At 40.4% G+C, this 13,435-nt stretch overlaps 1 protein-coding gene across 2 annotated transcripts in view; it reads left to right on the top strand.

Moving 5' to 3' along the window:
• pigq (phosphatidylinositol glycan anchor biosynthesis class Q) overlaps window positions 1-13,435 on the top strand; it is a 50,735-nt gene that overhangs the window by 23,966 nt on the left and 13,334 nt on the right. For both annotated transcript variants that reach the window (XM_062964176.1, XM_062964177.1), the window contains exons 4-6: window positions 1,777-1,897; window positions 8,941-9,067; window positions 12,698-12,851. In XM_062964176.1, the coding sequence (XP_062820246.1) occupies window positions 1,777-1,897; window positions 8,941-9,067; window positions 12,698-12,851 (402 nt within the window). The remainder of the gene's footprint in view (window positions 1-1,776; window positions 1,898-8,940; window positions 9,068-12,697; window positions 12,852-13,435) is intronic.

Below are 13,435 nucleotides of genomic sequence, written 5' to 3'. Positions count from 1 at the left end.
ATGTTGCTGAAAATGCACTGGCACATTGTGTGTTTTTCTCTGCGAAAGAGAACGTGCTGTGTTCCATGGTGTTCATGTTCTGTGCTGCTGCACCTCAAAAACTCATATTGTGCTTTTGCCCCTCTTTTGCCACCCACACAACTTTAAATTCTGTCTCCTTCAAAGGGAGAGGGTTGCCCAGGAAACAGTCCTGGCAACCCAAACTGGCACAGCCATTTGACATATCTGTACGTTCCTGCCTCTGCTCTCTCCTTTGCCGCAGTGACCTCAGGTGCCCCCGTGATTCAGGATCTTGTCATGCCATTGTTTATCCTCTATATGTATCTCTCTTTTGAGTCGATTTTTTTTGGTCAGTGCAGAGTTTTGAAACTTTTAAGTCAATGAGGGGGTGATGGCATGGTTGACTAAACACCATAAAAGAGTTCTGGATGCAGGAACAGATTTTTAATAAACCAAAGAGGACAAAACTTTCCAGATCTCAACATACAACCCCACATAAGGATACCTAATAATGAACTTTCTATGTTGGCTTCCCTTTCCTATCCCTTAGAATAGGCTTATCCATACAGTAGAGCAGGGGTCCCCAAACTTTTAAAACAGGGGGCCAGTTCACAATCCTTCAGACCATTGGAGGGCCGGACTATAGTTGGCCACCAAGCAATAAATAATAATAATAATAATAATAATAATAATAATAATAATAATAATAACAACAACAACAACAACAACAATAATAATAAAGAGGGTTGGAAGAGACCCCTTGGGCCATTTAGTCCAACCCCCTTCTGCCTCTGTGCACCAAAAGCACAACCAAAGCATCCCTGACAGATGGCCATCCAGCCTCAATGTTATTATTATTATTATTATTAATAATAATAATAATAATAATAATAATAAAGAGGGTTGGAAGAGACCTCTTGGGCCATTTAGTCCAACCCCCTTCTGCCTCTGCGCACCAAAAGCACAAGCAAAGAACCCCTGACAGATGGCCATCCAGCCTCAATATTATTATTAATAATAATAATAATAATAATAATAATAATAATAATGAGGGTTGGAAGAAACCCCTTGGGCCATTTAGTCCAACCCCCTTCTGCCTCTGTGCACGAAAACCACAACCAAAGCATCCCTGACAGATGTCTACCCAGCCTCAATATTATTATTATTATTATTAATAATAATAATAATAATAAGGGTTGTAAGAGAAGAAGAGACCTCTTGGGTCATTTAGCCCAACCCCCTTCTGCCCTTGTGCCGTGGGGGCCGGATAAATAGCTTTGATGGGCCGCATCCGGCCCCTGGGCCTTAGTTTGGGGACCCCTGCAGTAGAGTCTCACTTATCCAACATAAACGGGCCGGCAGAATGTTGGATAAGCAAATATCTTGGATAATAAGGAGGGATTAAGGAAAAGCCTATTAAACATCAAATTAGGTTATGATTTTACAAATTAAGCACCAAAACATCATGTTATACAACAAATTTGACGGAAAAAGTAGTTCAATATGCAGTAATGCTATGTAGTGATTACTGCATTTACGAATTTAGCACCAAAATATCATGATGTATTGAAAACATTGTCTACAAAAATGCATTGGATAATCCAAAACGTTGGATAAGTGAAACTCTACTGTATATTTTGGATGTAAAATCACAGTTAGCCTTGCTAGATAAAACTCATGGGATTTGTTGTCCAAAGCTACTTCAGAAAAAGAAACCCTGTCTCCATTTTAATAACCTTCCTTTGGTAACTTGATATATTTCTGTTCTGATTTCAGAAAAGCAAACATTTTTCTTTCTATCCTCATTGATGTGGCTCTGGGGATACTGCTAATGTCATGGCTGTATCAGAAAAATCGTATTGGACATCTTGCCAATGACCTTGTTCCAATGGCTGATGTAAGTTTTTGGCTTGAGCCTTATTTACATATAAAATTGGAACTCATTCTCTTCCAACCTGTTGCCTTGCACATATTTTAGAGTCCTGTTCCATCATCCCTGCTGGAAATAGCAACCATCTCAATCCTCCACTAGTCATTTGTATCATTCAGGTTGCTTACTGTATTGTATATGTGTGTATTGGTTTGCAGTTTTCCTTAACTCTTTATTGTGGGAGGGACTGCAGACCACATGATCAGGTATGGGCTTGTTTAGGGGCTCTGATTCCATTTTAAAAGGTCAGAAGCCATTAGACCAATGGTTCTCAACCTGGTAAACTGGTTAGGATTTCTGGAAGTTGTAGGCCAAAACACCTGAGGATCCACAGGTTGAGAACCACTGCATTAGACTTTTAATGTAGAGACTTCCGCAGGAACAGTATGCTTAGAAACCTCAGTAGAAATAGAACATAATAATAATAATCCAGCATATATATCTCGTTTGCTGTGGCATACTTTGTCTTTGTCTTTGTGTCAATAATAATAGCTATTCTAGAGCTATAATTATTATAATTATTATTGCTGTTCCAGAGCATTGCATCATCATCATTATTACTATTTGCCCAGAGCAGTATTATTATTGTTATTATTATTATTATTGACACAACAACATTGTATGACACAGCAAACATGATAGACATGCTGGATTTCGTATCACAAAATCACAAGTCGAACACTTCCCAAGTGTCTAGGACTGTGTGATGTATTTTCAGATGATGCATGCAGATCCCAGTAGGGTGGCCTTTTGCAGTTGGCAAATCGTAATTTTGTCAATGTCTATTGTTTCCAAATGCCGGCTGAGATCTTTTGGCACGGAACCCAGTGTGCCAATCACTACCGGGACCACCTGCACTGGTTTCTGCCAGAGTCTTTGAAGTTCAATCTTGAGGTCCTGAGAGCGGCTGAGTTTTTCCTGTTGTTTTTCGTCAATGCGACTGTCACCTGGGATGGCGACATCAATGAACCTTTTTCTTTTCCACAACTGTGATGTCTGGTGTGTTGTGTTCCAGAACTTTGTCAGTCTGGATTCAGAAGTCCCACAGTATCTTTGCGTGCTCATTCTCCAATACTTTTGCAGGTTTGTGATCCCACCAGTTCTTTGCTGCTGGGAGGTGGTACTTGAGGCATACGTTCCAAGGAATCATTTGGCCCACATAGTTGTGCCTCTGTCAGTAGTCTGTCTGTGCGATTTTCTTACAGCAGCTGAGGATATGATCAATGGTTTCGTCGGTTTCCTTGCACAGTCTGCATTTTGGGTCATCAGCTGATTTTTCGATCTTGGCCTGAATTGCCTTTGTCCTGATGTCTTGCTCCTGGGCTGCAAAGATCAGGCCTTCTGTCTCCTTCTTCAGGGTCCCATTTGTGAGCCAGAGCCAGGTCTTCTCCTTATCAGCTTTTCCTTCCATTTTGTCAATGAACTTTCCATGCAATGTTTTGTTGTTCCAGCTGTCAGCTCTAGTTTGTAGTGCGGTTTTCTTATACTGACTCTTTATTTGCTGTGTTTTGAGGAGTTTCTGATTTTTGACTTCAGTCAAAGCAGGTTCTTCACTTTGCTTTACATGTTCTGCCAGGGCATGTTCTTCTTCTTTGACTGCTTGTTTGACTTGTAAGAGTCCTCTGCCCCCTGATCTTCTAGGCAGATATAGCCGGTCCACATCACTGCGAGGGTGCAGTGAATGATGAATGGTCATGGGTTTTCTTGTTTTTCTGTCCAAATTGTCCAGTTCCGCCCATGTCCAGTTTATGATGCCAGCAGTATATCTTATGATAGGTATGGCCCAAGTATTTATGGCCTTGATGGTGTTGCCTCCATTGAGCTTGCTTTTGAGAATTTTTCTGATTTTTTGAAATTTTGAGAATTATTATTATTATTATTATTATTATTTGTCCAAAGCAGTATTATTATTATTATTACACTACTATTACTATAATTACTATTATGGTCGAAATGTGGAGAGGCACCTAAGGTCAAGCAAAGTGGTTTTTGGCAGGTTTGGTTCTGCAAGAAAGTCTCATAAACCGCCCTGAGTCCCCTCGGGGAGATAAGGCGGGGTATAAAGTATTATTATTATTACAGTAGAGTCTCACTTATCCAAGCCTCGCTTATCCAAGCCTCTGGATAATCCAAGCCATTTTTGTAGTCAATGTTTTCAATATATCGTGATATTGTGCTGCTAAATTCGTAAATACAGTAATTACAACATAACATTACTGCGTATTGAAGTGCATTTCCTGTCCAATTTGTTGTATAACATGATGTTTTGGTGCTTAATTTGTAAAATCATAACCTAATTTGATGTTTAATAGGCTTTTCCTTAATCCCTCCTTTTTATCCAAGATATTCGCTTATCCAAGCTTCTGCCGGCCCGTTTAGCTTGGATAAGTGAGACTCTACTGTATTATTATTATTATTATTATTATTATTATTATTATTATTATTATTATTATTTATCATAGTGCTTAGAAATATTATTGAGGAGTCCTGGGAGTTGCAGTCCCAAAAATGTAACTTTTTGAACACTTGTTTAGCATTCCAGCTAGGCTGGGAACTCTGCCTTAGAATCATAAACCATATTGCCCAGTCGAAGCTTGTCAAGGGTGAAGCAGAATTCCCATTGTGCTCTAGATCCCATGAAGACAGGAGCCAGATTTTCTGAGAAATGTACACTATTGGACTATATTAAACGCTAGGAGCCAAAATCCAAAGCACCTGGAGGGCATTAGTTCGAGGAAGTTGTGTCAAGCTATATTTTGCCTATATTCTTACATTCCAGCAGACTAGCATGCAAAGCTGTAGCTGCCAAGGGTTTCAAACCGCTACCATGGCAGAAAATGAACTTTCCTCTAAGAAGAGTTCTCTCTTTTTTTTAAGTTCGGTGAAAGAATCGATCGCTGTTGTACAGCTCTCACATTGTAAATATTAAATGAAGTCTATTTCTGAAGCATCCTGCACTTCCCTCTGTATAGCAAGGGAGGAAGTCCACAGTGGTACAGAAAGGCCCTGGATCACAGCCAGGCCTCAGCTGGCAGCGAAATGCAAGAAGATGCGCAAAAGTGCTCCATGGCTCAGTCTTGCAGGCTAAAAGCAATATGGCAGAGAAACACATAGAAAACTCCGTTCATAAATCTGAGGCATTAGGGAGTTGCAGCCCAATATTTCATCCGTTCATTTTTGAACGTGAAGTTCAGTCTGCTCAGGTTTCTTGGTCTTTATCCACCTTTTTCTTCCTTGAGATTTTCTCTTTGCATCCAATCCTATTCGGTACATGGCTTTTCCACAGCAGCTAAGGCATTTGTCAACCTCAACACTCATTCCCAACTAATGTTAGAGTATTATTTATTTATGTATGTACAGTAGAGTCTCATTTATCCAACATAAACGGGCCGGCAGAACGTTGGATAAGCAAATATTTATTTATTATTTATTTATTTATTATAATAATAATAATATAATAGCTTTATTTTTATACCTCGCCCCATCTCCCCGAAGGGACTCGGGGCGGCTCACATGGGGCCATGCCCAATACAACAATCAAAAAACCAATCGCAAATCCCGATAAAAACATCAACACCAATAAAAACAAACATTAAAAATCATAAATCATGCAATATTAAAATCAGGGGACTAAAATCAGGGGATTTAGAGCATTTATATTCCGCCTTTCTCACCCCGAAGGGGACTCAGGGCGGATCACATTACACATATAGGCAAACATTCAATGCCTTTTAACATAGAACAAAGACATGACAAACATAGGCTCCGAGCGGGCCTCGAACTCATGACCTCCTGGTCAGAGTGATTCATTGCAGCTGGTTGCAGCTGGCTTGCTCTCCAGCCTGCGCCACAGCCCGGGCCCAGAATATGTTAGATAATAAGGAGAGATTAAGGTGAAGTCTATTAAACATCAAATTAGGTTATGATTTTACAAATTAAGCACCAAAAACATCATGTTATACAACAAATTTGACAGAAAAAGTAGTTCAATAGGCAGTAATGCTATGTAGTAATTACTGCATTTACAAATTTAGCACGAAAATATCACGATGTATTGAAAACATTGACTACAAAAATGCGTTGGATAATCCAGAACGTTGGATAAGCGAGTGTTGGATAAGTGAGACTCTACTGTATTTATATCACGCCCTTCTCACCCCGAAGGGGACTCAGGGCGGCTTACAAGTTATATCTACATACAATATATGATATTATTAGCATAGCACAATATAATCATTATATATTATTATATTGTACTATATCACTATATTGCAATATTATTAGTAATATTACATAGGAGTCCCTGATGGCGCAGTGGGTTAAATCCTTATGAGTTGGAGGTTGGGTTACTGACCCTCTCTCCCTGCAGAGCTAATGGAGTTCAAACTGCATTATTATTATTATTATTATTATTATTATTATTATTATTATTATTATTATATTATGACACAGCAAACAAGATAGATATGCTGGATTTCGTATCACAAAATCCCAAGTCGAACACTTCCCAAGTGTCTAGGACTGTGTGATGTATTTTCGGATGATGCGCGCAGATCCCAGTAGGGTGGCCTTTTGCAGTTGCCAGATCGTAATTTTGTCAATGTCTATTGTTTCCAAATGCCGGCTGAGATCTTTTGGCACGGCACCCAATGTGCCCATCACCACCGGGACCACCTGCACTGGTTTCTGCCAGAGTCTTTGAAGTTCAGTCTTGAGGTCCTGAGAGCGGCTGAGTTTTTCCTGTTGTTTTCCATCAATGCGACTGTCACCTGGGATGGCAACATCAATGATCCAAACCTTTTTCTTTTCCACAACTGTGATGTCTGGTGTGTTGTGTTCCAGAACTTTGTCATTCTGGATTCGGAAGTCCCACAGTATCTTTGTGTGCTCATTTTCCAATACTTTTGCAGGTTTGTGATCCCACCAGTTCTTTGCTGCTGGGAGGTGGTACTTGAGGCATAAGTTCCAATGAATCATTTGGGCCACATAGTTGTGCCTCTGTTTGTAGTCTGTCTGTGCAATTTTCTTACAGCAGCTGAGGAGATGATCGGTTTCCTTGCACAGTCTGCATTTTGGGTCATCAGCTTATTATTATTATTATTATTATTATTATTATTATTATTATTATGACACAGCAAACAAGATAGATATGCTGGATTTCATATGTTAGGGTTATTATTATTATTATTATTATTATTATTATTATTATTATTATTATTATTGGCCTTCATGGTGCAGTGGGTTACAGCCTTGTGACTTGAAGGTTGGCTTGCTGACCTGAAGGCTGCCAGGTTCGAATCCAACCCGGGGAGAGCGCGGATGAGCTCCCTCTGTCAGCTCCAGCTCCATGCAGGGACATGAGAGAAGCCTCCCACAAGGATGGTCAATACATCAAAACATCCGGGCAACAGATGGCTTTCCCCCCTAGAAGCATCCCAGAGAAGACTTCTCGGGTGGACAGACTGGCCTAGATATGGAGAAATAATAAAGAAAGAGAGACAAGAACATGAGCTATTATCACAACAAGAAATAAAAGATAAGTACAGTAATATTACGTGGTTGCAATATTGGCAATTAAAAGAATTCTTTAATAAGGATAAAAGTCACGGCTTCATGGACAAGGAGAATAAGTGGGACAAAGTATGGATCTCAGACAATAGAACTCTCTCAAAAATTTATAAATATCTAAACGAGTGGAATACTGAAACTGAAATAGTGAAAAACTGCATGACTAAGTGGGCTAAAAATATTGGAAGGAGCATTTTAATGGCAGAATGGGAAGACTGTTGGAATAGGAAGATCAAATTCACGTACGCTTATAGTATGAAGGAAAACTGGTGGAAGATGCTTTATAGGTGGCACTTTACCCCTAATAAATTAGGCTCAATAAATAAAAACAATAGTACAAAATGCTGGAAATGTGGAGAGACAGAAGGAACATACCATCATATGTGGTGGACTTGCAGAATTGCAAAGGAATTCTGGATAAAGATTCACGAATACACCCAAAAAATATTAGGCAAGAAGCTACCCAAACTGCCAGAAATATTCTTATTAAATATATCAAGAATCCAAGCAGGTTCGAATGATGAAAAGATCTTAACATTCCTTTCGACTGCAGCCAGGATAGTGTTTGCTAGATATTGGAGACAGAGCAAAGGTCCTACAATAGAAGAATGGCTAATAAAGGTAGCGGAAATCAAGAATATGGACAGATTGACCTATCTATTGGCCAAACAACAAGGAAGACCAAGAAAGGAAACGGATTGGAATAAAGTAGAAAGTTTTTTAAATAGAAAGAAAATCTTATAATGCATGAGGAAGAATTAACCTTAGGAAGAAGTACCGGACCGGAACCAGAGAAGAGACAATTGAAGACAGCGGATAAGAAGAAAAGAAAGGTAGAATGCAAAATGACCCCGGAGCAGTCCTGGAAGTACACATCATCAAATGCCTCCCCCCGCACACTGACCTCATCCATACCCGCACCCTCTTCCCCCCCCCCCCCAGTATACCTATCCTACCCATACCTACCCCATCTATTCACAACCCCCATGGACAGTTCTTTTTTGCTTCTTTTCTTTTAACATCTGTTAATAACTAAAAGTTAATAAAGATTATTTTAAACAAAACATCCGGCAACATCCCCTGGGCAACATCCTTGCAGACAACCAATTCTCTCACACCAGAAGTGATTTGCCCTCTCCCCAAGACCAAAGGCGACTGAATTGTTGCTGGTTTATCACCAGCTATAAATCCAATTTATTTGAACGTATAGCATTGTATAGCAGTAGACAGTGCTATAGAGTACACATTCGTGGAAGGATAAAGCTTGCAAAAATTCAAGCACATTTGCCATTTCCAGAGCTAATGAATTTTTTTTCCCCTTTTCGTAGGGGAAAAACGAATAAAACTATTCAGCTGACCCTTGCATTTTGTGGGTGGTGTTTGGCATGCACAAGGGAACAATTTTCAATTGACCATCCTCTTCCTTTCTTCCTTTAATGCAGCATGTTGCCCAGCAGCTACAAAGCCTCCTGCAGTGGCTAATGGGCGCACCGGCTGGCTTAAAAATGAACAGAGCTTTGGACCAAGTCCTGGGCCGATTCTTCCTCTATCACATTCACCTCTGGATTAGTAAGTGCAGCTGTTTAAACTGTGATTTTTTTAATCATTTGTTTCTAGGAGGGAGGAAGCCAACCTGCCATGCTCCAAGAGTCGAGGTTACAACAACAACAAGACTTTATTTATATACCGTTCTATCTCTGATAAGGACTCGGAGTGGTTTACACATCATAAAAACATTCAATACGTATACATAATACAACATACAAGAACCAATACAATAACAATTAACAAACATGTTTAAAATTCCAACATTTTAAAACAATATAATACCTAGTAAGAACAATTGCAACCTTCTTCATTAATTGGGCATGCTTATTGGGAGCTAGGGAGCCCTCGGTGGCGCAGCATATTAAAGTGCTGAGCTACTGAACTTGCAGACCGAAAGGTTGCAGGTTCGAATCCGGGGAGCGGAGTGAGCACCCGCTGTTAGCCCCAGCTTCTGCCAACCTAGCAGTTCAAAAACATGCAAATGTGAGTAGATCAATAGGTGACGCTTTTGCGGGAAGGTAACGGTGCTCCATGCAGTCATGCCGGCCACATGACCTTAGAGGTGTCTATGGACAATGCCGGCTCTTTGGCTTAGAAATGGAGATGAGCACCAACCCCCAGAATCGGACACGACTGGATTTAACGTCAGGGGAAACTTTTACCTTTACCTTGCATACAATATTGATAATAGTATACTAATAATAATACAATATAATAATATTAATTATTATATATTAAATATAATACAGTAGAGTCCCACTTATCCAACATTCGCTTATCCAACGTTCTGGATTATCCAAGGCATTTTTGTAGTCAGTGTTTTCAATACATCCTGATATTTTGGTGCTAAATTCGTAAATACAGTACTTACTACATAGCATTACTGCGTATTGAACTACTTTTTCTGTCAAATCTGTTATTAGACATGAGGTTTTGGTGCTTAATTTGTAAAATCATAACCTAATTTGATGTTTAATTGGCATTTCCTTAATCCCTCCTTATTATCCAACATATTCGCTTATCCAACGTTCTGCCAGCCTGTTTACGTTGGATAAGCGAGACCCAACTGTACCTAGTAAGAACAATTGCAACCTTCTTCATTAATTGGGCATGCTTACTGGGAGCTAGGGAGCCCTCGGTGGTGCAGCATATTAAAGTGCTGAGCTACTGAACTTGCAGACTGAAAGAATTATTATTATTATTATTATTATTATTATTATTTGGAGCCCCGGTGGTGCAGTGTGTTAAAGCACTGAGCTGCTGAACTTGCAGACCAAAAGATCGCAGGTTTGAATCCGGGGAGCGGAGTGAGCAACTGCTGTTAGCCCCAGCTTCTGCCAACCTAGCAGTTAGAAAACATGCAGGTGTGAGTAGATCAATACGTACTGCCCGGGGGCTGTGGCGCAGACGGGAGAGCAAGCCAGTGCAATTAACTGCAATGAATTACTGACCAGGAGGTCATAAGTTCGAGGCCCGCTCGGAGCTATGTTGTTGTTTGTCTTTGTCCTGTGTTAAAAAGGCATTGAATGTTTGCCTAATATGTGTAATGTGATCCGCCCTGAGTCCCCTTCGGGGTGAGAAGGGCGGAATATAAATGCTGTAAATAAATAAATAAATAAATAAATACTGTTCCAGCGAGAAGATAACGGCACTCCATGCAGTCATGCCGGCCACATGATCTTGGAGGTGTCTACGGACAATGCCGCCTCTTTGTCTTAGAAATGGAGATGAGTACCAACCCCCAGAGTGTGAGTAGATCAATAGGTACTGCTCCGGCGAGAAGGTAGCAATGCTCCATACCACCATGCCTATGGCCACATGACCTTGGAGGTGTCTACGGACAACGCCGGCTCTTCGTCTTAGAAATGGAGATGAGCACCAACCCACAGAGCCGGACACAAATGGACTTAACATCAGGGGAAAACCTTTATCTTTACCTTTACACACACATGCAAATAGGTTCTTGCTGGTGAAATCCGTTCCTTGAGGGGGGCATTTGCCCAGGGCCCCCTCCTATCTGGGAGCAATCCTGCCAAGAAAAGCAACAATCACGACCTCAATATGGGGTGAGCTCTCTCCATTAGGCTTCCTGTGGGCAGCACCATGAAATGGAAACTCTCCATGGCAAAAACAGCCCGCCAAAACCCAAACAGTCCTATAAAACCAAGTATAAAAAAAAAAAAACACACACACACACACAAGGAAAAATATTTTATTGTGGGGGGAAATCCTCCCTATGTAAGAGAGCATATAATTAGCTATTGCTGTTTTTAATATTTTGCCAGTGATGCTGCCTCAGCAGAAAGAAGCCCAGGGCTGATGGTAGAACATGCGATTTCAACCAAAGCTGTTCAATTAATAGCTTCTGGGTTGGGTTCATCCCTTAGAAAACTTTCCTTTGGGCCCTGAAGACATAACTAAATTATACGCAATATAATTTAGAATGATATATAATAATATAATATATTGTATATATATAGCAAAAGGTAAAGGCTTTCCCTGACGTTAAGTCCAGTCGTGACCGACTCGGGGTTGGTGCTCATCTCCATTTCTAAGCCCAAGAGCTGGCGTTGTCCTTAGACACCTCCAAGGTTGTGTGTCCAGCATGACTGCATGGATCGCCGTTACCTTCCCACCGGAGCGGTACCTATTGATCTACTCACATTTGCATGTTTTCCAACCTCTAGGTTGGCAGGAGCTGGAGCTGATAGCGGGCGCTCACTCCGCTCCTGGGATTTGAACCTGGGACCTTTTGGTCCACAAGTTCAGCAGCTCAGTGCTTTAACACACTGTGCCACCAGGGCCCCCTTGTATATAATATTATCAATATTATATGTATATTGTAATACGATATACAGTAGAGTCTCACTTATCCAAGCTTCGCTTATCCAAGCCTCTGGATAATCCAAGCCATTTTTGTAGTCAATGTTTTCAATATATCATAATATTTTGGTGCTAAATTCGTAAATACAGCTATTATAACATAACATTACTGTGTATTGAACTACTTTTTCTGTCAAATTTGTTTTATAACATGATGTTTTGGAGCTTAATTTGTAAAATCATTACCTAATTTGATGTTTAATAAGCTTTTCCTTAATCCCTCCTTATTATCCAAGATATTCGCTTATCCAAGCTTCTGCCGGCCCGTTTAGCTTGAATAAGTGAGACTCTACTGTAATACAGTACTAATAATAATATAATAATATTAATTATATATGATATATTACATGTAATATTACTAATAATATTATAGTATATTGATATAGTACAATATAGTAATTTAATGCTAGTATTGTGCTATGCTAATAATAGCATAATTTGTAAGCTGCTCTGAGTCCCCTTCGGGGTGAGAAAGTCGGGATATAAATGTAGTAAATAAATAAATAAAACTGCAGATCCCATGATTCCATGGCATTTGGCCACAGCATTCATAGTGGTGTCAAACTGCATTAATTCTACAGAGTGTAAATGCCTTGGAGACTACTTTGGAGACTACCTGCAGAGTGTAGGTGCCTTAGACTACCTTGGAGAAGCCATTTGTGTCAGCTAGAAGCTTGATATTGGAAGCTTGATATATCCCCCCCCCCCTCGACAATCTCTGTGGAAATGTTCTTTTAAGTGCTCGTCTTTCCTTTTATTGTTTTTCAGGCTATATCCACCTGATGTCCCCCTTTGTGGAGATGATCCTGTGGTACGTCGGCTTGTCCGCCTGCCTTGGCCTCACTGTGGCCCTTTCCATTCTCTCGGACATCATTGCGCTCCTGACCTTCCACATCTACTGCTTTTATGTCTATGGAGCAAGGTAAGGGTGCAATAATAATAACAACAACAACAACAATAATAACTGTAGTCTTATAACCCGCCTCCATCTCCCTGAAGGGCCTCGGGGTGGCTTACCTGAGGACCAAGCCCAGCATAAACAGAGAATTCAAGTTAAAAAATTAAAAACACATAACAAATAAACAATATAATAACAGGGTTGTTGTGTGTTTTCCGTGCTGTATGGGCATGTTCCAGAAGTAGTCTCACCTCTGAGGATGCCTGCCATAGATATGTGGGTGAAACGTCAGGAGAGTATACGAGGGTTGAATGAAAAGTAATGCCTCCACCTTGGTAACTCCTCAACAGATGGCAGTCCTGGTATGCGACAGGTACTGGTTTGTTTAGTAGACTCTCCTCTACAGCTCCATTTGGTGGGAAGCCTTAGCACTGAACGGTTGTGTTGTTAAAGTGCAAAGTATGGAACCCTGCGCAGACAGGGAAGCCTTAGCATTGAACGGTTGTGTTTTTAAAGTGCAAAGTATAGAACCCTTCACAGATAGGGAAGCCTTAGCATTGAACGGTTGTGTTGTTAAAGTGCAAAGTATGGAACCCTGCGCAGATGGG

Source organism: Anolis carolinensis, unplaced genomic scaffold, assembly GCF_035594765.1.
Source record: "Anolis carolinensis isolate JA03-04 unplaced genomic scaffold, rAnoCar3.1.pri scaffold_13, whole genome shotgun sequence".
Classification (NCBI taxonomy): Eukaryota; Metazoa; Chordata; class Lepidosauria; order Squamata; family Dactyloidae; genus Anolis; species Anolis carolinensis.
This window is presented reverse-complemented; position numbering and strand designations above follow the sequence as displayed.